This window comes from Anomaloglossus baeobatrachus, chromosome 6 (genome assembly GCF_048569485.1).
Source record: "Anomaloglossus baeobatrachus isolate aAnoBae1 chromosome 6, aAnoBae1.hap1, whole genome shotgun sequence".
Lineage (NCBI taxonomy): Eukaryota > Metazoa > Chordata > Amphibia > Anura > Aromobatidae > Anomaloglossus > Anomaloglossus baeobatrachus.
This window is the reverse complement of record NC_134358.1, coordinates 537,473,170-537,498,028: the sequence shown is the minus strand read 5'-3', so window position 1 is coordinate 537,498,028 and position 24,859 is coordinate 537,473,170. Positions and strand designations below refer to the sequence as shown.

General features: G+C 42.6%; 1 protein-coding gene across 1 annotated transcript in view; it reads left to right on the top strand.

The window, feature by feature from the left end:
- MRC1 (mannose receptor C-type 1) overlaps nucleotides 1–24,859 on the top strand; it is a 116,716-nt gene that overhangs the window by 69,707 nt on the left and 22,150 nt on the right. The window contains exons 15-22 of the mRNA XM_075315591.1: nucleotides 860–1,004; nucleotides 5,965–6,006; nucleotides 7,727–7,890; nucleotides 12,904–12,971; nucleotides 14,467–14,567; nucleotides 17,754–17,896; nucleotides 21,959–22,073; nucleotides 22,150–22,316. Of these exons, the coding sequence (XP_075171706.1) occupies nucleotides 860–1,004; nucleotides 5,965–6,006; nucleotides 7,727–7,890; nucleotides 12,904–12,971; nucleotides 14,467–14,567; nucleotides 17,754–17,896; nucleotides 21,959–22,073; nucleotides 22,150–22,316 (945 nt within the window). The remainder of the gene's footprint in view (nucleotides 1–859; nucleotides 1,005–5,964; nucleotides 6,007–7,726; nucleotides 7,891–12,903; nucleotides 12,972–14,466; nucleotides 14,568–17,753; nucleotides 17,897–21,958; nucleotides 22,074–22,149; nucleotides 22,317–24,859) is intronic.

Sequence of the window (24,859 nt, the reverse complement as noted above, 5' to 3'; positions counted from 1 at the left end):
CTTTCTTTCTTTACTCCTTTCTATCCATCCATCTTTTTTACATCTTCCTTCTTTCTTACCTTGTTTTTATCCTTCTTTTTCTTTCTCCCTTGGTTTCTTCTTTTTTGTTTTTTTCTTTGTTCCTTCTTTCTTTAATGTGTTTTTTCTTTTTTTGCTTTCTTCCTTCTCTTTCTTTCCTTTATCCTTTTTCTTTCTTTCTCTTTCTTTCTTTGCTTCCATCTGTCTTTCCTTTGCTCTTTTTTTGCTTCCTTCTTTCTCTTTCTTTCCTTCTTTTTTGCTTCCTTTTTCTATCTTTCCTTCTTTCTCTTTCTTTCCTTCCTTCTTTCTTCTTATTTTATTATTTTTTGCTTTCTTTCTTTGCTTGCTTATTTCTCTTTTGCTCCTTTTTTGCTTTCTTTCTCTTTCTTTCTTTCCTTCCTTCTTTCTCTCTTTATTTTCATTTCTTCTTTTTTGCGTCATTTTTTTCTTTCCTTCTTTCTCTCTTTCTTTCCTTCTTTCTTTTTCTTGTATTCTTTTCTGCTTTCTTTCCTTCCTTGCTTCTTTCTCTTTCTTTCCCTCTCTCCTTTTTTGCTTTCTGTCTCTCTTTCCTTCCTTCTTTTTCTCTCTTTCTTTCCTTTGCTCCTTTTTTGCTTTCTGTCTCTTTCCTTCCTTCTTTCTCTTTCTTTCCTTTGCTCCTTTTTTGCTTTCTTTCTCATTCTTTCGTTCCTTCTTTCTCTTTCTTTCCTTTGCTCCTTTTTTGCTTTCTTTTTCTTTATTTCCTTTGGTCCTTCTTTTTTGCTTCCTTCCTTCTTTCTTTCTCATTATTACCTTTGTTCTTTCTTTTCTTTCTTTCTTTCTTTTTTATTCTTTCTTTCTTTAGTTGATTTATGAAAACTGGGCATATGGTGAACCCAACAACTACCAGGGTCTGGAGCTCTGCGGCGAGGTGAATACTGATCATCGACTATCCTGGAATGATCGGCATTGTGATACTCCGCAGGACTGGATTTGTGAACTTAGAAAAGGTACAAAAGTGTAACCATTGGAGTCCCCCAAATGCACAATTTATATCACCAGATGGGGAGTTTTTTAATGACATGGTGGTACAGTGCCATCAACCCCAGGTAAAAACTGCAAAGTTGAGTTGTTGTTGAGTTGAGTTGTTGCTGACATCTAGTGGTCAGTTTGAGAATAGCACTTAAAAATAAAAAATATAAACTTGTGAAGTTCAATGCATGACAGTGTTGTGATGGGCAAAGTGACATTCACATTAGAGGTTAAGCAGAAATATGAAACAATTTATGTTGTGCTATTAGATATAGTCCTTAAAGTTCTCTTTAAAAAAATTATGATGATTAATAGACATGAAAAAGAGTTGAAACTGATTCTGTAACCCGCTCACATAAAATCAAGGACATGTGTTAAGGCCGCTTCACACGCTGCGATCTCGCTATCGATATCGCTAGCGTGCGTACCCGCCCCCATCGGTTGTGCGTCACGGGCAAATCGCTGCCCGTGGCGCACAACATCACTCGGACCCGTCACACGGACTTACCTGCCTAGCGATGTCGCTGTGACCGGTGAACCGCCTCCTTTCTAAGTGGGCGGTTCGTTCGGCGTCACAGCGGCGTCACTAAGCGGCCGCCCAATAGAAGCGGAGGGGCGGAGATGAGTGGGACGTAACATCCCGCCCACCTCCTTCCTTCCTCATTGCCGGCGGCCGCAGGTAAGGTGAGGTTCCTCGTTCCTGCGGTGTGACACATAGCGATGTGCGCTGCCGCAGGAGTGACGAACAACATTATACCTGTAGCAGCAACGATATTTGGGACCTGGACAGCGTGTCAACGAGCAACGATAAGGTGAGTATTTTTGCTCGTTAGCAGTCGCTCGTACGTGTCACACACAACGACGTCGCTAACGAGGCCGGATGTGCGTCACGAATTCCGTGACCCCAACGACATCGCTTTAGCGATGTCATTGCGTGTAAAGCGGCCTTTACTTAAACCCCCACTTTTGCATTCTGGTTTATTATCGAATAATATTGCCCCTGTTGCGGTGAAGATCACACCAGGCTACACATGAGTAGGGATGAGCGGACCCGTTGTATTCGGGTTCGCCTTTTTCGGCCGGCGTTTGGACTTTACCCAAATTTGACCTTGAACCCAATATAAGTCAATGAGGACCCGAACTTTGGTGCTGTAAAATAGTCATAGTAAGGGCTAGGGGGCTGCAAAATGGGGATAAAAGCAGGACAATTGCTCTGCAAATAAATGTGGATAGGGAATACATTTAAAAAAAAAAAAAAGATGTGGGGTCCCTCAGCTATGCGACAACTTATTTTCTGTTTGATGAGGAGAGATCGGAGATTTAGGAGCAGGTCAGCAGATGAGGTCAGGAGGGTTGGGAAGAGGGAAGGTGAAATAATTATTTGGACATAAAAACGCAACATGGGCACATAGCCTAAAGCAATATAATAATAATAATAATAATATTTATTCATTTATATAGCGCTATTAATTCCACAGCGCTTTACATACATCAGCAACACAGTCCCCATTGGGGCGCACAATCTAAAGTGCCTGTCAGTATGTTTTTTTGGAGTGTGGGAGGAAACCGGAGTACCCGGAGAAAACCCACGCAAACATGGGGAGAACATACAAACTCCTTGCAGATCTCGTCCTTGGTGGGATTTGAACCCAGGACCCCAGCGCTGCAAGACTGCAATGTTAACCACTGAGCCGCCACAAGACTGCAGTGCTATCCACTGAGCCACCACAAGAATGCAGTGCTAACCACTGAGCCACCACAAGACTGCAGTGCTAACCACTGAGCCACCACAAGACTGCAGTGCTAACCACTGAGCCACCGTGCCGCCCTACATAAATATGACATTGCATGGCTTTAAGACAGCTTGGGTAGCCAGACGCTATCACCACTGCAATACGGCTAATAAGTAAAACAATCAGTAAATGATATATCAGTCCTGGATCGTCCAAAACAAGAGAGTGGAGTTCAGGTGCTATAAGTCTCCAATTCTTCTTATTGTCCTCCCTGATATAGGTGACTGAATCCATAATTAAAAGGGGCAACTCACAAATTCACTCTACTTGTTCGACCCCTTTAAATTCCATGAAATAAAAAATAGTTAAAAAATGTTTTGCTTCTCCAGAACCTTTCTAATGTGGCTGCCAAGTAAACATTTCTAACCCTGCGATGGCATATCATTAGACAGAACTGATACCTATCTCCCAAATTACAGCAGTTGTCACAAAAGTTGAAAAGGTCGTAGAGCTAATAACAACATGAATGACAGATGGATTACAACCGCACTCACATGAAAATGACCAGCAATAATATGGCTTATGGTCCAATAATAAAATCTTTTTTGCGGAAAAGAAATCCCAGCCCTAGAAGTCCCAGAAATTTCGAGCTCCCCCCTGAAGTCCCGAAAGAGGGTCAAATGACCCTTAGACTATCTTTTTTCTTTAGAACCAGAACAAAATGTTAATTTTAAATTTTTTATGTTGCAGATGAGGAGAATCCTCCTCTACCAAAAAAGAGAGCTCGGTTGGCGAGTGAGCCGACAGAGACCACAAATCCTTCAGGTCATTCGACCCGTTTCTGGGTTCCAAAGGTAGAAATGTTAAATGACCCCTCTCTGGGACTTCTAGTGTTAAAGCTACATCCCAGTGATATAACAAAGGGTGGTCCTGAATTTTACATTGATGTGAACAGGGGGCGGATGTGCGGTGCCCGGCCACGACCACTATATAGATGACAGAACTACTGTGCTGGGCAACCTCGCACCTGAGCACTTCCTCCGTCCACCGGCACCTGGAACAGTTGATCAGTAGGGCTACAACTCCACCAATCAAATATTTGTAGAGGGGCCACGGTAGGCAATGGTAGCCGCGTGTGCAGAGGATAATTGGCCATAGCGGAGCCGGCGGTTAATCCCATATCTGCCGGACCTCACTCCACTTGCAGGGGATCTTCTGTGCCATTCGCTCACCCTTTCACTCATACGGCACTCCTGGGACATAGCTTTAAGGATGATACCTTCACTCCTCGGTTTGAATCAAACAATAACATTTATTTTGGACACAGGTATATTCAGGGCACCGGCATTGGTCCCATAGAGGTTCTCCTTATTCTCCACAATCACAGATATTCCATATACATCAGCGGCCGGCCGCTTCCCTGGCACCTTGGCACCTTCAGGCTCCACTAGGCCCCTCATCCCCCTGGTCATTGTCATGCACACAGAATCCGGATCATGCCATCTCTTGAGTCCCGTCATCCTACCCACAGAGATTTGCAATATGCCTGACGGGGCCCACAGCATCTTCCTCCCCAGGCTAACTGCTTCAGACCAGGACCAGACCTACCCTACTCCGGAGGGCGCAACTGGCCTTCGGCTGCCAGGAGGGTTCGTCAGGTAATTGCAGCAGGGGAATGGTCACCTTCCCGACCGGCTGAACAAAACCCACAGCAGGGGACGTGGTTAGACCAATCCTACATTTTCAGGATCCCACGTTCCACCGGTCCAGGAGTGACCATCAAATGGGGCTACTCCTCACACCTCCCACAGGTGTGGTATCTCTCCTTTCCGGGGGACTCTCCTGCCCTTGGCTCACAACTCTGGCTTTTTGTCTGTGTTGCACCACCCTCACTAACCTTTTCCTAACCCATAGGACCAGGGAAGCGACCAAGCACACCAGGGTCATCTTGTGGCCATTTACCAAAATACAGTTACACACTAAAACAATGATCGTACAGGATACAAACAGTCAGCAGGTCTGGGGTGGGCTAAGCCCTGCACTCCCCTACATATTGATGGCCTATCCTGAAAATAGGTCATGAATATAAAGCACCAGACAGCCCCTTTAATTGCAGGGATTCACCATAGGTCCATGATAACCTTGATCACTGCGACAAACGTAGTGTACAGGATACCCAGTACACCAGGCAGTGGGTGGATCCTTTGATTCAACAGTGGTGATGGCCATGTCCGGTGCCTGGCATACTCTTGCAGTGGATAGTGCACACAGTCTCTGGGTGTGCGGGAGTTGTTTTACTGTTTGACTCTAGCAGTGATGATCAGAGGAGTTCCCCATGATGTTAATGTAGTAGAGGGAGACAGGAAAGAGTCAGCAGACAAGTATTCGTCCTGTACCAAAAGTATAAGTAACCATTCCTCCCTACACAGATCATCGGAGGAGTCTGCTAGCCATCTGGCCTGCTGTAACAGGGGTAAGGGTATGTTCACACACTGCATCTTTTTTTACCTCAAAGATGCAGCGTTTTTGCCCCAAAAGATGCCCCAAAAACTCAACTGCGGCAAAAACGCATAAAAAAACGCATGCATTTTTGCCGTGTTTTTACCGCGTTTTACCCAATGCATTTTTAAGTCAGATCTATTGACTGGAAGGGTTCAAAAATGCAGGCAAAAATGCAAAAAGAATTGACATGCTGCATCTTCAAAAAAGCAGCCAAAAGTAGATGCACTGTGTGGACAGCAAAATAGAAAAATGCATGCATTTGGGTGCATCTTTGTGACCTCAAAAACGCACCAAAAATGCAGGAAAAGTTGCAGTGTGTGAACATAGCCTTACATGGTTGCTGTTTCTGCTCTTCTTTTTCTATCTGCCCAGAGAACTCTGGTTTGCAAACCTCACTGCAGTAAATTTTGTGCACTAGAACTCCACCTACCCAAGCTATTCCCCTAACAACTGGCACAGTGAGGAGTTAACTCTTGGGGTACCTGTGTGTGCTGCATACATCATATATAAAATTCATATTAATGTAATCCAATACTTTTGGGTACTACACAAAGTCTATAGTTCTTCTTGGTTATGGTGCCCTCGATATAAAATATATAAAATGGAACATAAAATTGGCACATTTGTGGCCACTTTGGTTATCATTTAATGAGCAGAAATCACAGATTCTAGTATAATGATGACGCCATCGTTTTATTTCTAGGTGCAACCTTAAAGCCAGAACCCACAAAACCACCAGTTCCCGGTAAGTACTTTTTACATAAAATTGCATCTTATTCAACATTGAAAAATTTGGCAGCGATAGATGATACTGAAGTTGAGCAAATCTGCCAAAATGCAAATTTGGAAGATTTGTTCCATTTCGGCAGAGAAATTCAATTTTCATCAAATAAATTCTTAGCAAATCAAAAGCTGAGAAGGGATTAAAGGGAACCTGTGAAGTGCGGGTGCAGGAAGAAAAAGAACTTATATCTTCCCTGTTGCCTCTGGCTTCCAGTCATCAGGGCTGTTACAGCCAAGCACTCACTTCAAAATGACCGTAGCTTTACTCACTCCCTGACACATTGATTGACAGCTTGCTCTAGTCTACAGCATATGTGTGCAGCGTGTGTGTGTGTGTGTGCAGCGTGTGTGTGTGCAGCGTGTGTGTGTGCAGCGTGTGTGTGTGCAGCGTGTGTGTGCAGCGAATGTGTGCAGTGTGCGTGTGCAGCGTGTGTGGGAAGTGAGTGTGTGCAGTGTGTGTGTGTGTGCAGTGTGTGTGTGTGCAGCGTGTGTGTGTGTGCAGCGTGCGTGTGTGCAGCGTGTGTGTGTGCAGCGTGTGTGTGCAGCGTGTGTGTGCAGCGAATGTGTGCAGTGTGCGTGTGCAGTGTGTGTGTACAGCGAATGTGTGAAGTGAGTGTGTGCGGCGCTCTGATGTCAGGGAGTGAATACAGGACTCTCCCTGAGTAGTGAGTGGTGACTTTAACTCAGTGTTTCCCAAACTCCAGTCCCCATGGCCCCTAACAGGTCATGTTTTCAGGATTTCCTTAACCTTTTCCTATCCAATAAAATTTCCTGTTCTGGCCATTGAAATCCTATTATAATTGGGGAAAAAAACGTCAAAACAGAATTTTGCAATATGAATGAATTTTAGTAAAATAAATCAATAGGAAATCAAATTGAATGATAAACAAGGCATGAGTTTGGGTTTTCCTCAGTTTCAGTTGAATTTTTGGAATTTCCCCCCGGGGGGACTCAAGATAGGAAAAGGTTAACATTGCACAGGTGATGGAGTCATTATCAAGGCATCACCTGTGCAATACTAAGGAAATCCTGAAAACATGACCTGTTGGGGGCCGTGAGGACTGGAGTTTGGGAAACACTGCTTTAACTGCTCTCTGCACCGCCTTGATAATCGAGGCCAGCAGCTTCAGGGACAAAAAATCTTAGTTTTCGCTCTGTAGCCTCTGATCTATTAAGCCAACTTCATAGATCTTAAATGCTATTTATCTGCATAGCATTTTCTGGAGGTGACATGTTCCCATTAAAACCTTTTATACTCGCCTTTCCTTGAACTCGCTATATTTCTGACACTGCCATCAATCCACTGATCAGCTTCTCTGTATTCTTTCCAAGCCTCTGGCACTGCGATTCTTCACGAGTTCTTCACAATTAAAGGCGATCCATGTGAAGTCATGGATGGCCATGTGATTCAGGGCCCATTTGTCAGTGTGGGTCCTAGTGTAGAGCGGCAGTGCCGGATACCCAGAAACAGCAGAAAAGAGTACACATCAGAGCCAGAGCACAGGGGAATGGTGACTATGGGTCGGGCTGAGGAGATGACACTATAAAATTTTATTTTTTTACTTTTATCTTCCCTGTCCTCAAAATCCAGCATATTGGCTACCGGCTGGCCACAATTTTGTAGCACTTTGCTCTTTTTATATTTTTGCTGTGTTATAATCTACTTCTTATTTCCATATTAGATTTTGAGTTTACAAGTGATGGCTGGCTAATGCGAGAGGACCGACAATACTATATTAGCAAGGACGAAGTGGCCCTGGACAAAGCACGGGAATTTTGTAAACGTAATTTCGGAGATCTCGTCACGATTAACAGTGAATCAGAAAGGAAATTCCTCTGGAGATATGTAAGTTATTTCATTTCTAATTATCTGGAATGTTTAGTATCATTTGAAATAGAAAATCATAACGCTATGGATCATTGGGGAAAATATGGAACATAAAAGGAATAATAACATCCACTTCACCCACTACCGTAGTTACATACAATTTGATAAAATTCTATGATAATATTTAATCAGCAGGGACCACAATAAGCTCTACAGAAAAGGGACATATAAATATTGCATATATGTATAAATATATATACAGTTGAAACCAGAAGTTTACATACACTTTCTGAAAGACACATCTGCAGGTTTTTCCCTCCCTCTCTATAAAGACACATCTGCAGGTTTTTCTCACTATCTGACATGAAATCAGAATAAACCTTCCCAGTTTTAGGTCAAATAGGAACCAACATTTTTTATATCTCCAAATGCCAGAATAATGAGAGAGAGAATGTTTTAAGGCATTTTTATTACTTTCTGCAAAGTCAAAAGTTTACATACATTTCATTAGTATTTGGTACCATAGCCCTTAACCTGTATGACTTGGGTGAAAAATTTTAGATCTCCTTCCACAAGCTTCTCACAATAGTTGGTGGAATTTGGGCCCGTTCCTCCTGACAGAACTGGTGTATCTGTACCGTGTTTGTGTGTCGCCTTGCTCGTACCGGCCTTTTCAGCTTTTCCCATGCATTTTCAATATTTTTGAGATTAGGGTTTTGTGATGGCCACTCCAAAACATTGACTTTGTTATTCTTAAGCCACTTTGTAGCCGGTTTGGTAGTATGCTTCAGGTTATTTCCCATTTGAAAGACCCATTTCCGCCGAAGCTTTAAGTTCCTGGCTGATGTCTTGAGTTGTTGTTTCAGTATTGCCTCATAATCTTTTTTCCTCATTCCTCATGATGCCATCTATTTTGTGAAGTGCACTAGTTCCTCCTGCAGCAAAACAACCCCACAACATGATGCTGCCACCCCCCGTGTTTCACAGTTGGGATGGTGTTCTTAAGCTTCAAAGCTTCTCCCTTTTTCCTCCAAATGTAACAATGGTCATTATGGCCAAACAGTTCAATTTTAGTTTTATCAGACCACAGTCTGTCTTCCTGTGTGCATTTGCAAACATTAACCTGGCTTTTTTGCATTTCTTTTGGAGTAATGGCTTCTTCAGAGTGGCCTTTCAGCCCATGTTGATACAGTACTCATTTCACTGTGGATAATGACACAATCGTACCAGCTTCCGCCAGCATCTTCACATGGTCTTTTACTGATATGCACATGTCTGACCAAAGCACGTTCATCTGTGGTACACAGACCCCGTCTCCTTCTTGAGTGGTTTGATGGCTGGAGTGGTATGATGGCTTTACGTCCCCTATTACTAACCCAGTGTATGTAAAGAGAGGAAAAAATCACACAAAAAATATTTTATTTAAAAAAAAAAAAAACGCCCCCCCCCCTCCTCCCCAACGCTAGCCCTTGTTTACCAATGTGAATGAGCGGAGATTGATATTTGAATACTGGACAATGTCACAAGCTATTAAACAACCGCTGGTTTATATTATTTTGGAGAACTAACGAACAAAGTGAAAAGAAATAAAAAAATGCTTAAAAAATGTTTTCATTCTTACCGAGAGCCGCTGGCTTTCAGTGCGGTAACAGTCATCACTCACAGTACTATAAGCCCCAGCTGTAAGCATTCACTGGTACTTTAATTTTCCTCTAAACTGATGCACTGCAGAGCCGGTTGTCAGTCAGTGACGGCTGTCAGTCACTGCTAACTGTAGTTGCTCCGAATGCACATGTATGACTGAAAGCCAGCAGTTCCAGTGAGGAATAAATATAATTTTCTTATCAGTCATGCACTATTAATACTGCAACCAGATGCCTTCCTAAAGCTCTAACCTATAGATTACCCCGGTATCTACTAGTTAATAGCATTACCAGGTTCTCTTTAAAATTTATAACAATTGAAAAACTGTTCTGTTTTGAGAGATCTGCCAGAAATGTAAATTTAATTGAATGGCAACCACGTTAATCTTATCTTGGATATTTTAGAATCGATCCCTAGAACACAAATTTATTTTGGGGTGCTACATTCTGTAACATTTTTTTCTTGTCTACTTTCATTATTTTTTATTTTTTATTGTAACTCAGAAGTTTTTTTTTAAATTTAACGTTTAATTTTTTTAAGGAAGTGTTTAGAAAATAATATTTCCCCCCAAAATTAATCTTTTAGTTTTCCTGTAGATATTAATGAAAAAAAAATCTATATATGTATATACGGTAAATCTTCAACATCACCAAAAAACACCCCCCCGACACTAGCCCTTGTTCACCAATTTATTAAAAATAAAAACGCCATGAAGATCCGATGTAATCCAAAGAATCTGAAGTAGTCCACAAAAGCAAACCTGAAAGACATAAAAAAAGAGAATTAAAGAAATAAAGAGAGGACACGGTCCCTCATTCACCAATTTATTTAGAAAAGAACTCCCACACAGTTCCGACGTAGTCCACATGAAGGTCCCATGACGTTCCCCAACATATGGAGAACATAGCCTGGAACAACAGCTACTTGCCGGACCACATGGACACATGGTCCATATGAAAACACGGAGGTGAAGATCCCCATTGATTTTTATTAGTATGCATGTGTCTCCAGTACATGTGAAAATGGACACCACATGTACTGGAAACATTGCTATAAAAACATACTGTATTTTTCGATTTATAAGACGCACCTGATTATAAGACGCACCCCTAAATTTGGTGAAGGAAAAGAGAATGTTTTTTTATGTTAAATAGGGTCCATCTTATGCCAGTGTCCGTCTAACAAATCATATAGGGTATATGTCCCTCATAGCCCCCATCCTAAAATTAGCCCCCTTAATCTGGATATGGCCCCCTTATATTGAATATAGCCCCCTTGTGCTATAGATAGCAAGTGGGGTCAAAACAAGGATACAGAACTCCTAAAACATAACATTTATTAAATATGCAGATAAAAGGTGGACTGCCACCATAAAAGAATAAAAGATGTTTGTCAAGGGCTGCAGAATATGCAATAACAGCCTCCAAACAAATCATACAAGGCACACACTACAGGAGGTATGAATACAAGTCACACTCAAACCTGCATTAATAGTCACAGCTAGGATGGTCGCTTCGTCAGAGTCAAACATCGATCGCAACCATTTAAACAGAAAAAAACGGCCTTACCGTATTTTTCTAGGGCATAAGACGATATGGCTCAAGATCAGGTGACCTCATATAGGTCCTACACAGATACCTTTACTTGGCTCGAACCATACCAAAGTACCTCCCGACGCGTTTCAAGGAATAATCATCAGGGGAGTCTTCTTAGGGTACAAATCGTCATATCAGTAATGATAACTGGACTGATAGACAGTCAAAATTGCCCCATGGACGGACCCAAATAACGTCCAGCAAGGAAGAACGCCAAGCTGCAGGTGCGGCACCTGCAGCTTGGCGTTCTTCCTTGCTGGACGTTATTTGGGTCCGTCCATGGGGCAATTTTGACTGTCTATCAGTCCAGTTATCATTACTGATATGACGATTTGTACCCTAAGAAGACTCCCCTGATGATTATTCCTTGAAACGCGTCGGGAGGTACTTTGGTATGGTTCGAGCCAAGTAAAGGTATCTGTGTAGGACCTATATGAGGTCACCTGATCTTGAGCCATATCGTCTTATGCCCTAGAAAAATACGGTAAGGCCGTTTTTTTCTGTTTAAATGGTTGCGATCGATGTTTGACTCTGACGAAGCGACCATCCTAGCTGTGACTATTAATGCAGGTTTGAGTGTGACTTGTATTCATACCTCCTGTAGTGTGTGCCTTGTATGATTTGTTTGGAGGCTGTTATTGCATATTCTGCAGCCCTTGACAAACATCTTTTATTCTTTTATGGTGGCAGTCCACCTTTTATCTGCATATTTAATAAATGTTATGTTTTAGGAGTTCTGTATCCTTGTTTTGACCCCACTTGCTATCTATTGCTCTCTTGCCAGGGGGACTTCATTAAGGTTTTTGCTATTATTATTAGCCCCCTTGTGCTGGCACACGTCACCCAGTGATGCCACATGTCACCCATTGATGGCACACGTCCTCTATTGCTGGCACATGTCTCCTATTGATGGCACACATCTCCTACAGCTGGAACAGGTCTCCTATGGATGGCACATGTCTCCCTGTGCTGCCCATGGCCCTCTATGGATGGCACATGTCCCCCTGTGCTGCCCATGGCCCTCTATGGATGGCACACATCCCCCTGTGCTGCCCATGGCCCCCTATGAATGGCACACGCCCCCCTGTGTTTGATATGGCCCCCATGCTGCTGCCCATAGTAAAATAAAAAACTCTTTACTTACCTTCTCCAGCGCTGTTCTCCCTCGTGTCTCCCTCCATGCTGCTGAGCTCCTGCACTTCCTGGTTCTCAGTGCCAGTCATGTGATCGGCACAGCAGAGTGACATCATCTCTGCGTGCCTGATCACACCGGCAGCAGGGAGACCGGGGAGATCAGCGCTGGAGGAAGCAAGTAAAGCATGGATGGGGGCCATATCTAACACGGAGGGGGGCATGTGCCATCAAAGGGGGGCGCAGGCACATATAATATAATATAATATGTGCCGCTCCCCCCCCAGCCCATCACCGCAGTGTGGTTTCAGCGGCAGTGCATATTATATGAGCGGAAGCAGGAGATGTCCCGCTGCCTCCTGCAGCCAACACCAGCCTCCATAAGCCTGCCTCAGCCTCCAGCACCGCTCCAGAGCTGCCCCCACCTTCCCTGGACCCTGCACTATATAATCCATATGTTCGGATTATAAGACGCACCCCTTACTTTTCCCCAAAATTTGTTGGAACAAAAGTGTGTGTTATAAAGCGAAAAATTCGGTAATTTAGCTTTCAACCACAGATGTGATCTCATCTTTGTCACTAAAGTGTGATGTCTTCTTTTTATTCAAGGCTTCCTGCGCATAGACATTGACCTTCATGTTCTCTTTCCTCCCCATTTTAGGTTTTAAAGAATGGAAGAAGTGAAACTTATTTTATTGGCTTGCGTCTAGCGGTGGATAAAGAGTTTATGTAGGTGCTTACAATATTGTGACAGTTGTACCGTTTATACAGTGAATTCTTGATGTTTTAGGGGACAATCACAGTGTTTACATAGGGCCTTATTCAGATGTCAGTTATTTTCTCACATGAGCTTCATCAGTATTGTATTAAAGCATCTAATGAGCGTGTGCAAAGGGTCACAAGGTCATTGTGAAGGGAGAAGGAGGTGAGCTGTGAAATCGCCTATTGGGATTGGTGGATCCGCTGTTATCAGCTGTGTATAGAAGTGTTACTTTGCGAAAATTGCAAAATAACTCATTTTATTTTTTAATAAAAATTGTGAAATGATAAAAAAAAATTGACAACTTTTATAAAAATATACATTTATCACCTGATTTAAATAATATGTCATTTTTGCAACAGCTTCCATTTAAAAGAATACTAGCACTAGAAATAAATGATTAAATTATACAAGATATATAGATGCCTTTACGGTAGCATTTCCTATTAGTCAGTCTTGTAAGTATCTTGAAAATTACACAGGGATTAAAGGGAACCTGTCAGGTCCAGAATGCACCCAGAACCACGAGCAGTGCATATTGCTAATCCCTGCCCAACCATCCCTGTATACACTAGCATAGATAAAGAGATCTTTACAAAAAGTATTTCTAAAGATCTTTTATCTCATGCTAATGAGCACAGGGACTATTCCCAAGGGCATGATTTCCCCTGGCTAGTCGGCCCCTTAGCATGTAAGCACGCCCCTGTGGGTGTGCTATCATGCTAATGAATGTACAGCATCAGAGGATGATCTCACTCACCTCTCCGCTGCCATCGCCGCCCGACGCTGAATTTTGGCACCTGCAGGGGCATGCTAACATGCTAATGGGGCCGACTAGCCATGGGAACTAACGCCCAGGGGACTAGTCCCTGCACTCATTAGCATATGATAAAAGATCTTTAGAAATACTTTTTCTATAGCTCTCTTTATCTATGCTGGTGTATACAGGGACCGTTAGGCAGGGATTAGCAATATGCACCCAGAACTGACCATGCTTCTTGGTACATATTGCACCTTACAGGTACCCTTTAAATTAATCTCCTGGACGTAAGCTCCTTTTTGGCTTGTGGTTGTTGGGAAGCCCTTCCCTTTTAGCTAAGCAGTTTTGCTTAACGATCATTGGTCTTTAACTACTACAGACAGGAAAGGGGGGAGGCTCCTGCTGCAGCCAGATGTCTTATAGCTACACACATTATTGTAGAGAAGGAGGAGGAGATAGGACTGATCTGATACACACAGAAAGAGAACATGTCTTTACATTTTTCTCAGTTTTAATGTAATAAGGGATAAAATAGGATTAAAGCAAATGAGGAAATGACAGGATAATTTTTAGTTTTTGTGACTTTGTTTTGTGTTTAGTTTTTTCTTTAATGCAAGTCCTTTGATATCAGCTAGAGTAGAGTGAGTCACGTATAAGCAGCAGGAATGACCGGTATGTTAACCATAATGTTTCTATTTCATTAGGTGGATGGATAAGTCTCCAATAGACTTTGTTGCCTGGGCAAGTTATGAACCCAACTTTGCCAACAATGACGAAAACTGCGTCGTGATGTATAAAAACTTAGGTATGTCTTGAGTCCATGCGTTACAGCAGTATTTAAGTGGTGCAGTCATTGTGGGTCATCTGTTTTGGTCCTTGTTCAACCCCCCTAATCCACTACACAAATGTGGGGTGCTGATGTGTTGCTCTTTGCCACCATATTGGTGCTCATGTGAATGAGCTTAAAAGGAAATTGATCTTTGAATACAATGGTACAAGCTATTAAACAACCAAAGGTTTATATTATGTTGGAGAACTAAAAAACAAAGTAAAAAGTAATAAAAAAATGCTTAAATATGTTTTCATTCTTCACGAAAGCCGCTGACTTTCAGTCATACATGCGGGTCGGTGCGCTCACAGTCATCACTCACAGCACTATAAACAGCAGCTGTAAGCACGCACTGGTACTTTAATTTTGCTCTGCACTGATGCACCGCAGAGCCGGCTGTCAGTCAGTATCAGCTGTCAGCCAGTGGTGACTGTAGTTGCTTCGGATGCATCTGTATGACTGAAAGCTGGCAGCTCCAGTGAGGAATAAACATAATTTTCTACTGTGAGCTGCATTATCAACACCATGTCCGGACGCCTTTCTAAAGCTTCTAACCTACAGATTACCCCTGTATCTACAGGTATCAGGTTCTCTTTAAAATTTATAACAAATGAAAACTGTTCTGTTTTGTGAGATCTGCCAGAAATGTAAGTTTAATTGAATTGGCAACCCCCTTAATCTAATCATGGAGAGTTTAGGCTTGATGCCTAGAGCACAAATTTATTTTTGGAGTGCTACATTCTTAAAGATTTTTTTATTTCTTTTCTACTTCCAATTTTTTTTTTTATTTTTTTTTTTTTTATTGTTGTTTAACTCATAAGATATTTCAAAATGTAACTTTTAATTTTTTTAAGGAAATGTTTAGAAAATACTATTCCCCCCAAAAAATAATCCTTTAGTTTCCATATAGAAAATGATGCAAAATCTGTAGATTTATATACTGTAAATATTTATCATCACAAAAAACCAATAACAAAGACTTCCGGAATTTTATGGCTCTATAAACAGAATTTAGTCAATTCAAGAGGCTTACAAGCCGCAGCAAAGTTAGCTCTGCTAGAAAGGTTTTTGTTGAATGTCATCCAGCACTCAAACAGTTCATTGATGGCGCAGGAACTATGCACATATATTCTATTATATACTGTATGTGGTTGTTTTATAACAGCCAACTATTAACTATTATATCATGACTATTCCAGAGCATCCAAAAAAAGAAAAATTATCCCTAAAAATTAAAATTGACAAAATCGTTGCTCTCTTGATGAGATAGACTTGTTTTTTTGCATGAAACAAATATATACTTGCTATTGTAAAATATAATGTGCTATATGTAAAATTTTGAAGTAAACAAAATTTGTATACCGTAATTTATTAAAATATATATAAATTATTATTCTTTTTTTATTTATATTTAGTTGTTTTAAGAGACAATTTTCACTGCAATAAAGAGTTAATTAGTCAATGAATAGTGTGTGTGTATATAATATATATATATATATATATATATATATAAACTGTAATGTATGGACTGCTAAGATTAATAGAAGATAACGTCACAACCAAGACACTAGTGGACAATTTATCTGCGATACACTTATATGTACACATATAGCTGCAGCCAGAGTGTCTTTAATTATGGGGCCCTAAGATGTAGGTTAGGGCGCTCTTACACATCCGGCTTTACGACGGTTTGACGGATGCGGTGCACGCCAGTACAGTGTATACAGTACACTGGCAGCGCAACAAGCGCCGGTCACATGACGAACATGTGACCCGGAAGTTGCGGCACTGCCACTGCACTGTATCATATTGTACTGGCGTGCGCCGCATCCGTCAAACCGTCGTAAAGCCGGATGTGTGAGACTGCCCTTACAATGCCTCAGCAAAAAGATATGAATGGGATCCCAGTCCTTGTACAGTCCCTCCCTAGGCTTCAGCCTTATTATAGTCCTGTCCCTGAAGCGGGCTTTACACACTGCGATCTCGCTAGTGATCGTACCCGCCCCCGTCGGTTGTGCGACACGGGCAAATCACTGCTCGTTGCGCACAACCTCGCTTAACCCCGTCACATGCACTTACCTGCCCTGCGATGTCGCTCTGGCCGGCGAATCGCCTCCTTTCTAAGGGGGTGGGTTGTGCGGCGTCACAGCGACGTTACACGGCAGGCATCCAATAGAAGCGGAGGGGTGGCGATGAGTGGGACGTAACATCCCGCCCACCTCCTTCCTTCCGCATTGGCGGCGGAGGCAGGTAAGGAGATGTTCTTCGCTCCTGCGGTGTCACACACAGCGATGTGTGCTGCCGCAGGAACGAGGAACAACATTGTTAATAAGATGAAAACGATTTTTGGTTTCAGGACGACCTCTCCGCGGCAAACGATTTTGCCCTCTCTTGCGATCGTTTAAGGTCGCTCATAAGTGTCACACGCTGCGATGTCGTTAATGACGCCGGATGTGCGTCACAAACACCGTGACCCCGACGATAATTCATTAACGATATCGCAGCGTGTAAAGCCCGCTTTAAGGCCCCTTTCACACATCAGTGTTTTGCCATCAGTCACAATCCGTTGGCTCGTTGCGGAAAAACAATTGTGGAACAACTGATGCAACGGATCTGTTTTTCGACAGATCTGACTGGCTGGCTATTTGATACTAAATAAAATAAATTGGAGCATGCTCAGTTAAAAAAAAACGGAATCCGTCGCCAGATTCCGTCATTTGAGGGTTTACGACGGATCCTGCCCCATAGGCTTCGATTCTACCAAATTTTTCGACGTAGACAAAAACTTTCCGTTGTCTCACTCCGCCGGATAAACACTTTTTGAAAGATACTTCAAACGACGGATGAAACGTGAGGCTATCCATTGCAAACCGTCGCTAATACAAGTCGATGAGAAAAAACGCATCCAGCCGCATCAGTCGCAGGATCCGTTTTTTTCAAAATTCGACGGATTGTGACTGACGGCAAAAAAACTGATGTGTGAAAGGGACCTAAGACACAGCTTGGCTATAACTTGTTACCTCCTCACTCTCTCCAGCAGCAGTACCAGACTTTGCCATCAGTTGGTTACATTTCTTGGTGCAGGCAGGGAGGGGTTAAACAATAAATCAGACAAAACCCTTTAAGAACTGATACTGATGTGTTATTTCATTGTAATCACAGGATATTGGAACGACATAAATTGTGGTTATCCAAACGCTTATATCTGTGAAAGAAAAAACAGTTCTATCAACGCAACATCTGCCCCAACTGCACCGGAACCGCAAGGCAGCTGCCCAGAAGAATGGCTGCCATACGGACGACAGGTAATTTTATATTCCAAAGAAATACCATTAGGGAATTTTGATAGTGAGCACCAATGGGGATAGTGATGATGTCTGTAAAGCGATATTGAAATTAATGGCGCAATATAAGTGGGCAAAATATCAAATTAATACAAATTATATACTGTGTATATGTGTGTGTGTATATATATATATATATAGCTAGATAGATAGGTTTCAACAATGTGTGTGTGCGTGTATATATATATATATATATATATATATATATATATATATATACATACATACATACATACACACAGTTAGAACCTATATATACATTATATACATACACACACACACACACACACACACATACATACACACACAGTTGAAACCAGACGTGTACATACACTCTCTAAACAGACACATCTGCAGGTTTTTCCCTCCACTCTCTATAAAGACACATGTGCAGGTTTTTCCCTCCACTCTCTATAAAGACACATGTGCAGGATTTTCCCTCCACTCTCTATAAAGACACATCTGCAGGTTTTTCCCTCCACTCTATAAAAAGACACATCTGCAAGTTTGTCCGCTCTCTTGCAGCCTTATTATCTGGGTGCTTGCCTCTCGTCTTCAGACGCGCTCTATGCATGGTCAGAACCGCAGGAGTATTCTGACCATGTGCAGTGCACGTCTGAAGACGAGAGGCAAGCACCCGGATAAGAAGGCTGCGGGAATGGTAAGTGCGCACGCGCGGGATCTCAAGCACTGCGGTGACATCGCTCATGTGAATCCATGGTATCAAGCCCACAGGGGCGTGATACCACAGAAAACATGCAAACGCCCACAGGACGATGCGACGCCCATGGGGCTAGAGCCCCTTATAATTTACATAGGGAACATGTAAGTAATAAAACGTTTTTTTATACATTGATATTACACAATATTACAACACTGGGATGGGTAGGAAGGGGTTGCAAGCTCACACATCACCCTGCTACTAGGTTATAAAAAAATAATTACCTGACAGGTTCCCTTTAAGAAATAAAAAAAATATACATACTTTGTATTGCTGCATTTGTAAAAGTCCGTTCTATCAAAATATAGAATAAATTAGTCTGATCAGTAAACAGTGTAACAGGGAAAAATCAAACCGCCAGAATTGCAGTTTTTTGGCCAACAAAGCAACAGAAAATAATGTAATAACAGGTGATAAAAACATTGTATATACCCCACAATTATATATATATATATATATATATATATATATATATATATATATATATATATATATATATATATATATATATATATATATTATTATTATTATATTAATACATAAAATATAGTATAATATATATATAATATATATTCTAATAATATATTATATTATTATATATATTATTTTCCTATTTTGCCACACGTGAATTTTTTTTTCCTACTTGCCATTACATTATATAATAAAACAAATGGTGTGATTTATAAAAACAACTCATGTCGCAAAAAACAAACCCTCCCACAGCTACATTGAAAGGAAAAAAAAACATTATGGCTCTTAGAATAAAGGGAGGAAAAACGAAACCGAAAGCATGTACAATTGCCTTAAGGTTAATTTAAAAAAAATCCCTACCATCCACTCTCTATTCTCTCTAACTGCTTTATATTTTTACCTACTTCCTCTTTAACGATGCCTCATTTGAGAACCCCCAGTGCATGCTGGGATACTCAAAAAGATGTCTATCACGAAGATAGCAGTAAACCGGGGCTCCTAAGCTGACAGGCTCATGGGCCCTATGCTATCCCAAGCCTCAGGGATACCCTTAAAAGTGAGAATGCCTGAATCTCCTTCCTGGCCCTGCTCCTGAGCAGCACTGATCGGATACCCCTTACTCCAGGGGAAACCAGGACACAAGTGAGATTAAACCCACAAAAATAGACAGACAGGGAAAACCAAAACTCTGTCACACAGCACACGTTCATAGAGGTAAGAGGCAATACAGGATAAGGAGGAAAACAAGAGCAGGGAGGAAACAACAAGACGATGGGTAAACTTCACAAACACTCCAGACAAAAAGCAAAATAGTCTGGGACACCAAAACACACAGATCAACACTGTATAACCTATAGCTGACATGGGTAGAAGATTTCATCCAGCTTAAATAGGAGAAGATTTGATTGGCTACCTCTCAACATGTCTTCAAAGGAGCCTAAAAAGCAGGCTAGCAGGGGTTAACTCTTGCTAACCTGCCTCTGACTGAGAACACAGCAGGTCGATGCCCGTGTCTGCCTGTGTTGATCAAAGACACTAGAAAAAGCATCGTGCGGATTTTCAACCCCTGCAATGTGAACAGTCGGCGATGTTTGTGCAAAATGCTGTGTGACCACGCCATCAGTGGGCAGAAGGTGTAGTCACTGATGGAGCCTCTCTCCCCACTCTAAAACAAATCAGATGTCCGTTTTAGGGTCTGAGCTTGTCTCTTTACTACTAAGCATGCATCAGTGGTCAATTGCAAAGTATACTCAGGAATACTCTCCTGTCACTGTGAGACGCACAGTGACAGTGCATTGCATTGCCAAGTCTAATGAGAAGTGACAATTCGGCAAGTGAGTTCGCACATTATAAGGAAAGGTCACAGTAAGCAGAGCACAGAGAACAGTCCCGCCCCCGATGGCGACATCACATGCAAGGGCGGTTCTGTCTCTGCTTTTTCTGCTCACCGGATTCTCTCCTTACAGTGCTCACTGACAGTGCACTCTCTTGCCAGATCGTCACTTGGAATTCACAGCCAAGGTATGCTCAGTAGTGCAGGGACTAAGCCAGCCTCAGAAACGATTGTCCACATTGTTTCAGGGTTTTGACAGAGGGTGCGTCACTGATTGCAGCCACTGCCCCCTAGTGACATCTTAAGTGTCCCAGAATGCACTGGGGGTTCCCAGATGAAGCGTCATCAAACAGAATGTAGGTGTAAAAAAACAACAATAAATCTGTTATTGTCATCATGGAACAATATTGAGTGTTTAATGAAAGTATATTAGAAAAGAGATTAGAATATCACATTAATAGACAGACATTTAGGATAAATGTTATTTTCGGACCATCCCTTTAAAGTCTTTGGCGAGTTTATGGGAGCGAAGGAGGAAAGAGAACAGCAAGAAAGAGGCAGAAAAAGGAATGATGCTGCTTTTTAGTGTTTACGTTTCTCACCCTGAGGCACATCCGTGAAAAACAACGCACGTTTTTCACGGACGTGTCAGAGGTGCGTTTTGCCCTCCGTGACCCGTGTTTATGGGCTACGTGTGTTATCCGTGATAACACATGGAGAACGGGAACTTTCTACTCACCTGTCCCTGGCTTCGCTGTCCGTGGTGCTGATCTTCGGTGTCCGGTCCTGCCGACTCCCCGCTGCTGCTGCTTCCGACCGCAGTGACGTGAATAATCAATTAACATAATGAGCGGCGGTCGGCAGCAAGTGACAGCAGCGGCAGAGACAGGAGGGCTGGAGAAGGTGAGTAAAGTTTTGGGTTTTTTTGTCTCACAGATACATGCCTTCTCTCCGGTGCGTGTCACACGGAACACATCCGTGTGGTCCGTGTGTGTTACGTGTGACACGTTAGCATTCCGTGTGACACCTGTGATGCCGGAGAGTAAACGGACATGTCGGCGTGAGAAACACACGGACACACGTAAGTATGGGACGGACACACGTTCCATGCCAAAATACTTAAGTGTGTCCGAAACCATAGGAATACCTTGGTCTACGTGTGTACGTGTCTCCGGTACGTGAGAAAACTGTCAAACATGTACCGGAGGTACGTACGTGTGAAAGAGGCCTGAAGCCGGTTAATGTCCTCCATGCTGGTACTGCTTTCAGACATATCCGTTATAGAGAAAGAAGAGCACAAATCCCTCATGTCTCTGTGTGCAGTGTATGGGAGACATCATGGCAGCTTGTCTCCACTAGCTCAGAGACAGATAAAAATGAAAGAGAGCCAGCGAGAACACTGGTAGACATGCACAAAACACAACATGTAACGTCAACAGCTAAGGTCTGCTTTAATAATTTCATAGTAATAATACCGATCTTATTTAATCTACTGCAGTGTTACAGAATTTACAGCAGCGAATCTGAGGAAGCGGCTGATTGGTATGCCGCGAGAAGTGCGTGTCGGACATTGGGAGGAAATTTGGTCACTATAAATGATCATTTGACGCAAGGTGAGCACCATAAATACTGTCAGTCTAGCCTTATCGGCTAACCGATGTGAACACAACATCTCATGTTTTATTTCAGCGTTCCTGACAGCTAATTTAATAGACGCAGTGAATGATGTTTGGATCGGAATGAACGATGTGAATTCGGAACACAAGTTTCTTTGGACAGACCAAAGTGGGGTGTATTATACGAACTGGGCTAAAGGCCATCCCTCAGGAAGTCATGTGTATTCCTACAATGATGATGTAAGTGTTACCATGCATTGTCATTAGGGATCTCGGGGAAATAGTAATCTATATAAACATTTAGTTTAAGGTCGGTGCTATAGGCAGCTTTTTTTATGTGGCAGGATACTTGTGCCTGCTTTTACATCAGCTTTTTTTTGCCAAGTGCCTCTGTATTCACGCTGTGGGTAGCGCTGGTGATAGAAGCGATGTTGTAACCAGAAGCTGTGGACTTCGCTGAGTCCATTCAGTCATTTAGCTTAGGGTGGCTGGGACCTGCAGTGCTGTCCAATATGACAGTATGGGTGGGTGTGCTGTGTTGAGGAGAGCCAATGGATTTAAATACTTAACCTCTTGACAGGGAGTTGTAGGAAATGTGTCAATTTGCCTTACATGAGCCAAGTTTTCAAATATAACTAAGATGGCCACCGATGACATCATAGACCCTCCCATGAGCATGGATCCACCAGATGACCTCCCTCCCATCACCGTCACCATGGATCCGTCCAATGATGTCATAGACCTGCCTACGATGATGCCCACCAATCAGCTCATGGACTAACACATTGTTCAACCCACTGACCAATGGACACATCCAAGTATGCCCATTGTAGGGCTGACCATGCCCCTTTTCCTAGTTTTTATAAAGGCATGTTCTTGAATACATCTCTCACTGTCTGGGCCCACTTTGGTCGAGGAAAGATGAATATCCAACTGCGTGTCTGATCTAATTTTTCAAGCATGCACTCGATCAACACCAATTAGAATCAGGCAGTAGGCACTTGTGGAACTTCTAACAGCTGTCCAGCTGGAGTTATCAGCTGCTTGCTTTAGACAATTGGAGAGCACCACACCCTACTGAACCTTCCAGCTTAAGGCCCCGTTACTGGCAACGACATCATTAACGAGATGTCGTTGCGGTCACGGAATTCGTGATGCACATCCGTTCTCATTAGCGACGTCGTTGCGTGTGACACGTACGAACGACCGCTAATGATCAAAAATACTCACCTTATCGTTGATCGTTGACACGTCGTTCTAATCCCAAATATCGTTGATGGTGCTGGATGCAGGTTGTTCGTCGTTCCTGAGGCAGCACACATCGCTACGTGTGACACCCCAGGAACGACGAACAACACGTTACCTGTGTCCTCCGGCAACGAGGTGGGCGTCACTTTCCTGGGCTGCTCTCCGCCCCTCCGCTGCTATTGGACGGCTGCTGTGTGATGTCACTGTGACGCCGCACGAACCGCCCCCTTAGAAAGGAGGCGGTTCGCCGGCCACAGCGACGTCGCTAGGCAGGTAAGTGCGTGTAACGGGTACTAGCGATATTGTGCGCCACGGGCAGCGATTTGCCTGTGACGCACAAACGACGGGGGCGGGTGCTTTCACGAGCGACATCGCTAGCGATGTTGCTGCGTGTAAAGCCCCCTTTAGGGTACGGTTCCACTTGCGTATGACTCGAGCGAGTCTCACATTGGTATCACCCGACACGACCGCACATTCTCCTGACAGGAGTGGGTCGGCTGCATGGTATTTCCATGCAGCTGAGGCGCTTGTGTCTGGAGAGAGTCAGGCCGTACCGGGTGATACCGGTGCGAAACTCGCATGAGTCATACACAAGTAGAACTCCGGGCTTAGACCGGAGTCACACTTGCAAGTGACTCACACGAGTCTCGCATCGGCATCACCTGGTATGGCCTGCCGCTCTCTAGACACAAGTGTCTCATACATGCAGCTGACCTGCTCCTGTCAGGAGAGTGTGTGGCCGTGCCGGATGATGCCGATGCGAGACTCGTGCAAGTCACTCGCAAGTATGACTCCGGCCTTATAGCTTTGGGCTCCTCTGGTTAAGGACTATAGTGTCAGCTCCTGCTAAGTATTTGTGTTTTCCTGTTTTGACCTTGGCTTGTGACATATCACAGGAACTTATTACAGTAAATTAGAAATCACATGACACAATATTCACAGAAGACACAGGACATTGTTCACATTACACTATATAACAACACAATGATTGATATCTTCCGGGGTAGCAACACAACCACAACAGTCTAGCCCTTTTACAATAACACCCTTTTTTGACGCATTACAAACAAGGATGGCAGTTTAACAGCACTCTTGCCCAAATTTTGCTTTTGAAGAAAAAATAATGAAGCCAAGGCTTGTGTGTCACAGAGAGTGTATAAGTAATATTTTTTTCAATTTTCTATTTCCCTTTTTCATTTTTTTAACAAACAAAAAATCTCCACATTCTAAAAATGTAAACACAACTGATACAATTGTTAATTTTTTTTTTTTACACTTCCTTGTTGTAATTGTCCAATATTATATACACCACCTGAATACAGTGGCTTGTTGCAGGTGCTTGCTTTTGGGACGTGAACTTACAATGCGAAGAAGAAGTAAAATGTGAACTTTCCACATTTGTTCACGTTACATCCACAAGCCTAAATTTATTTTATTGTTATTGCATATGAGATATTAACACAAAATATAAATTGTTTGTGAAGTGTAAAGGAAATGATACATTTTTTTTGCCTATTATAAAAATATAACTATGA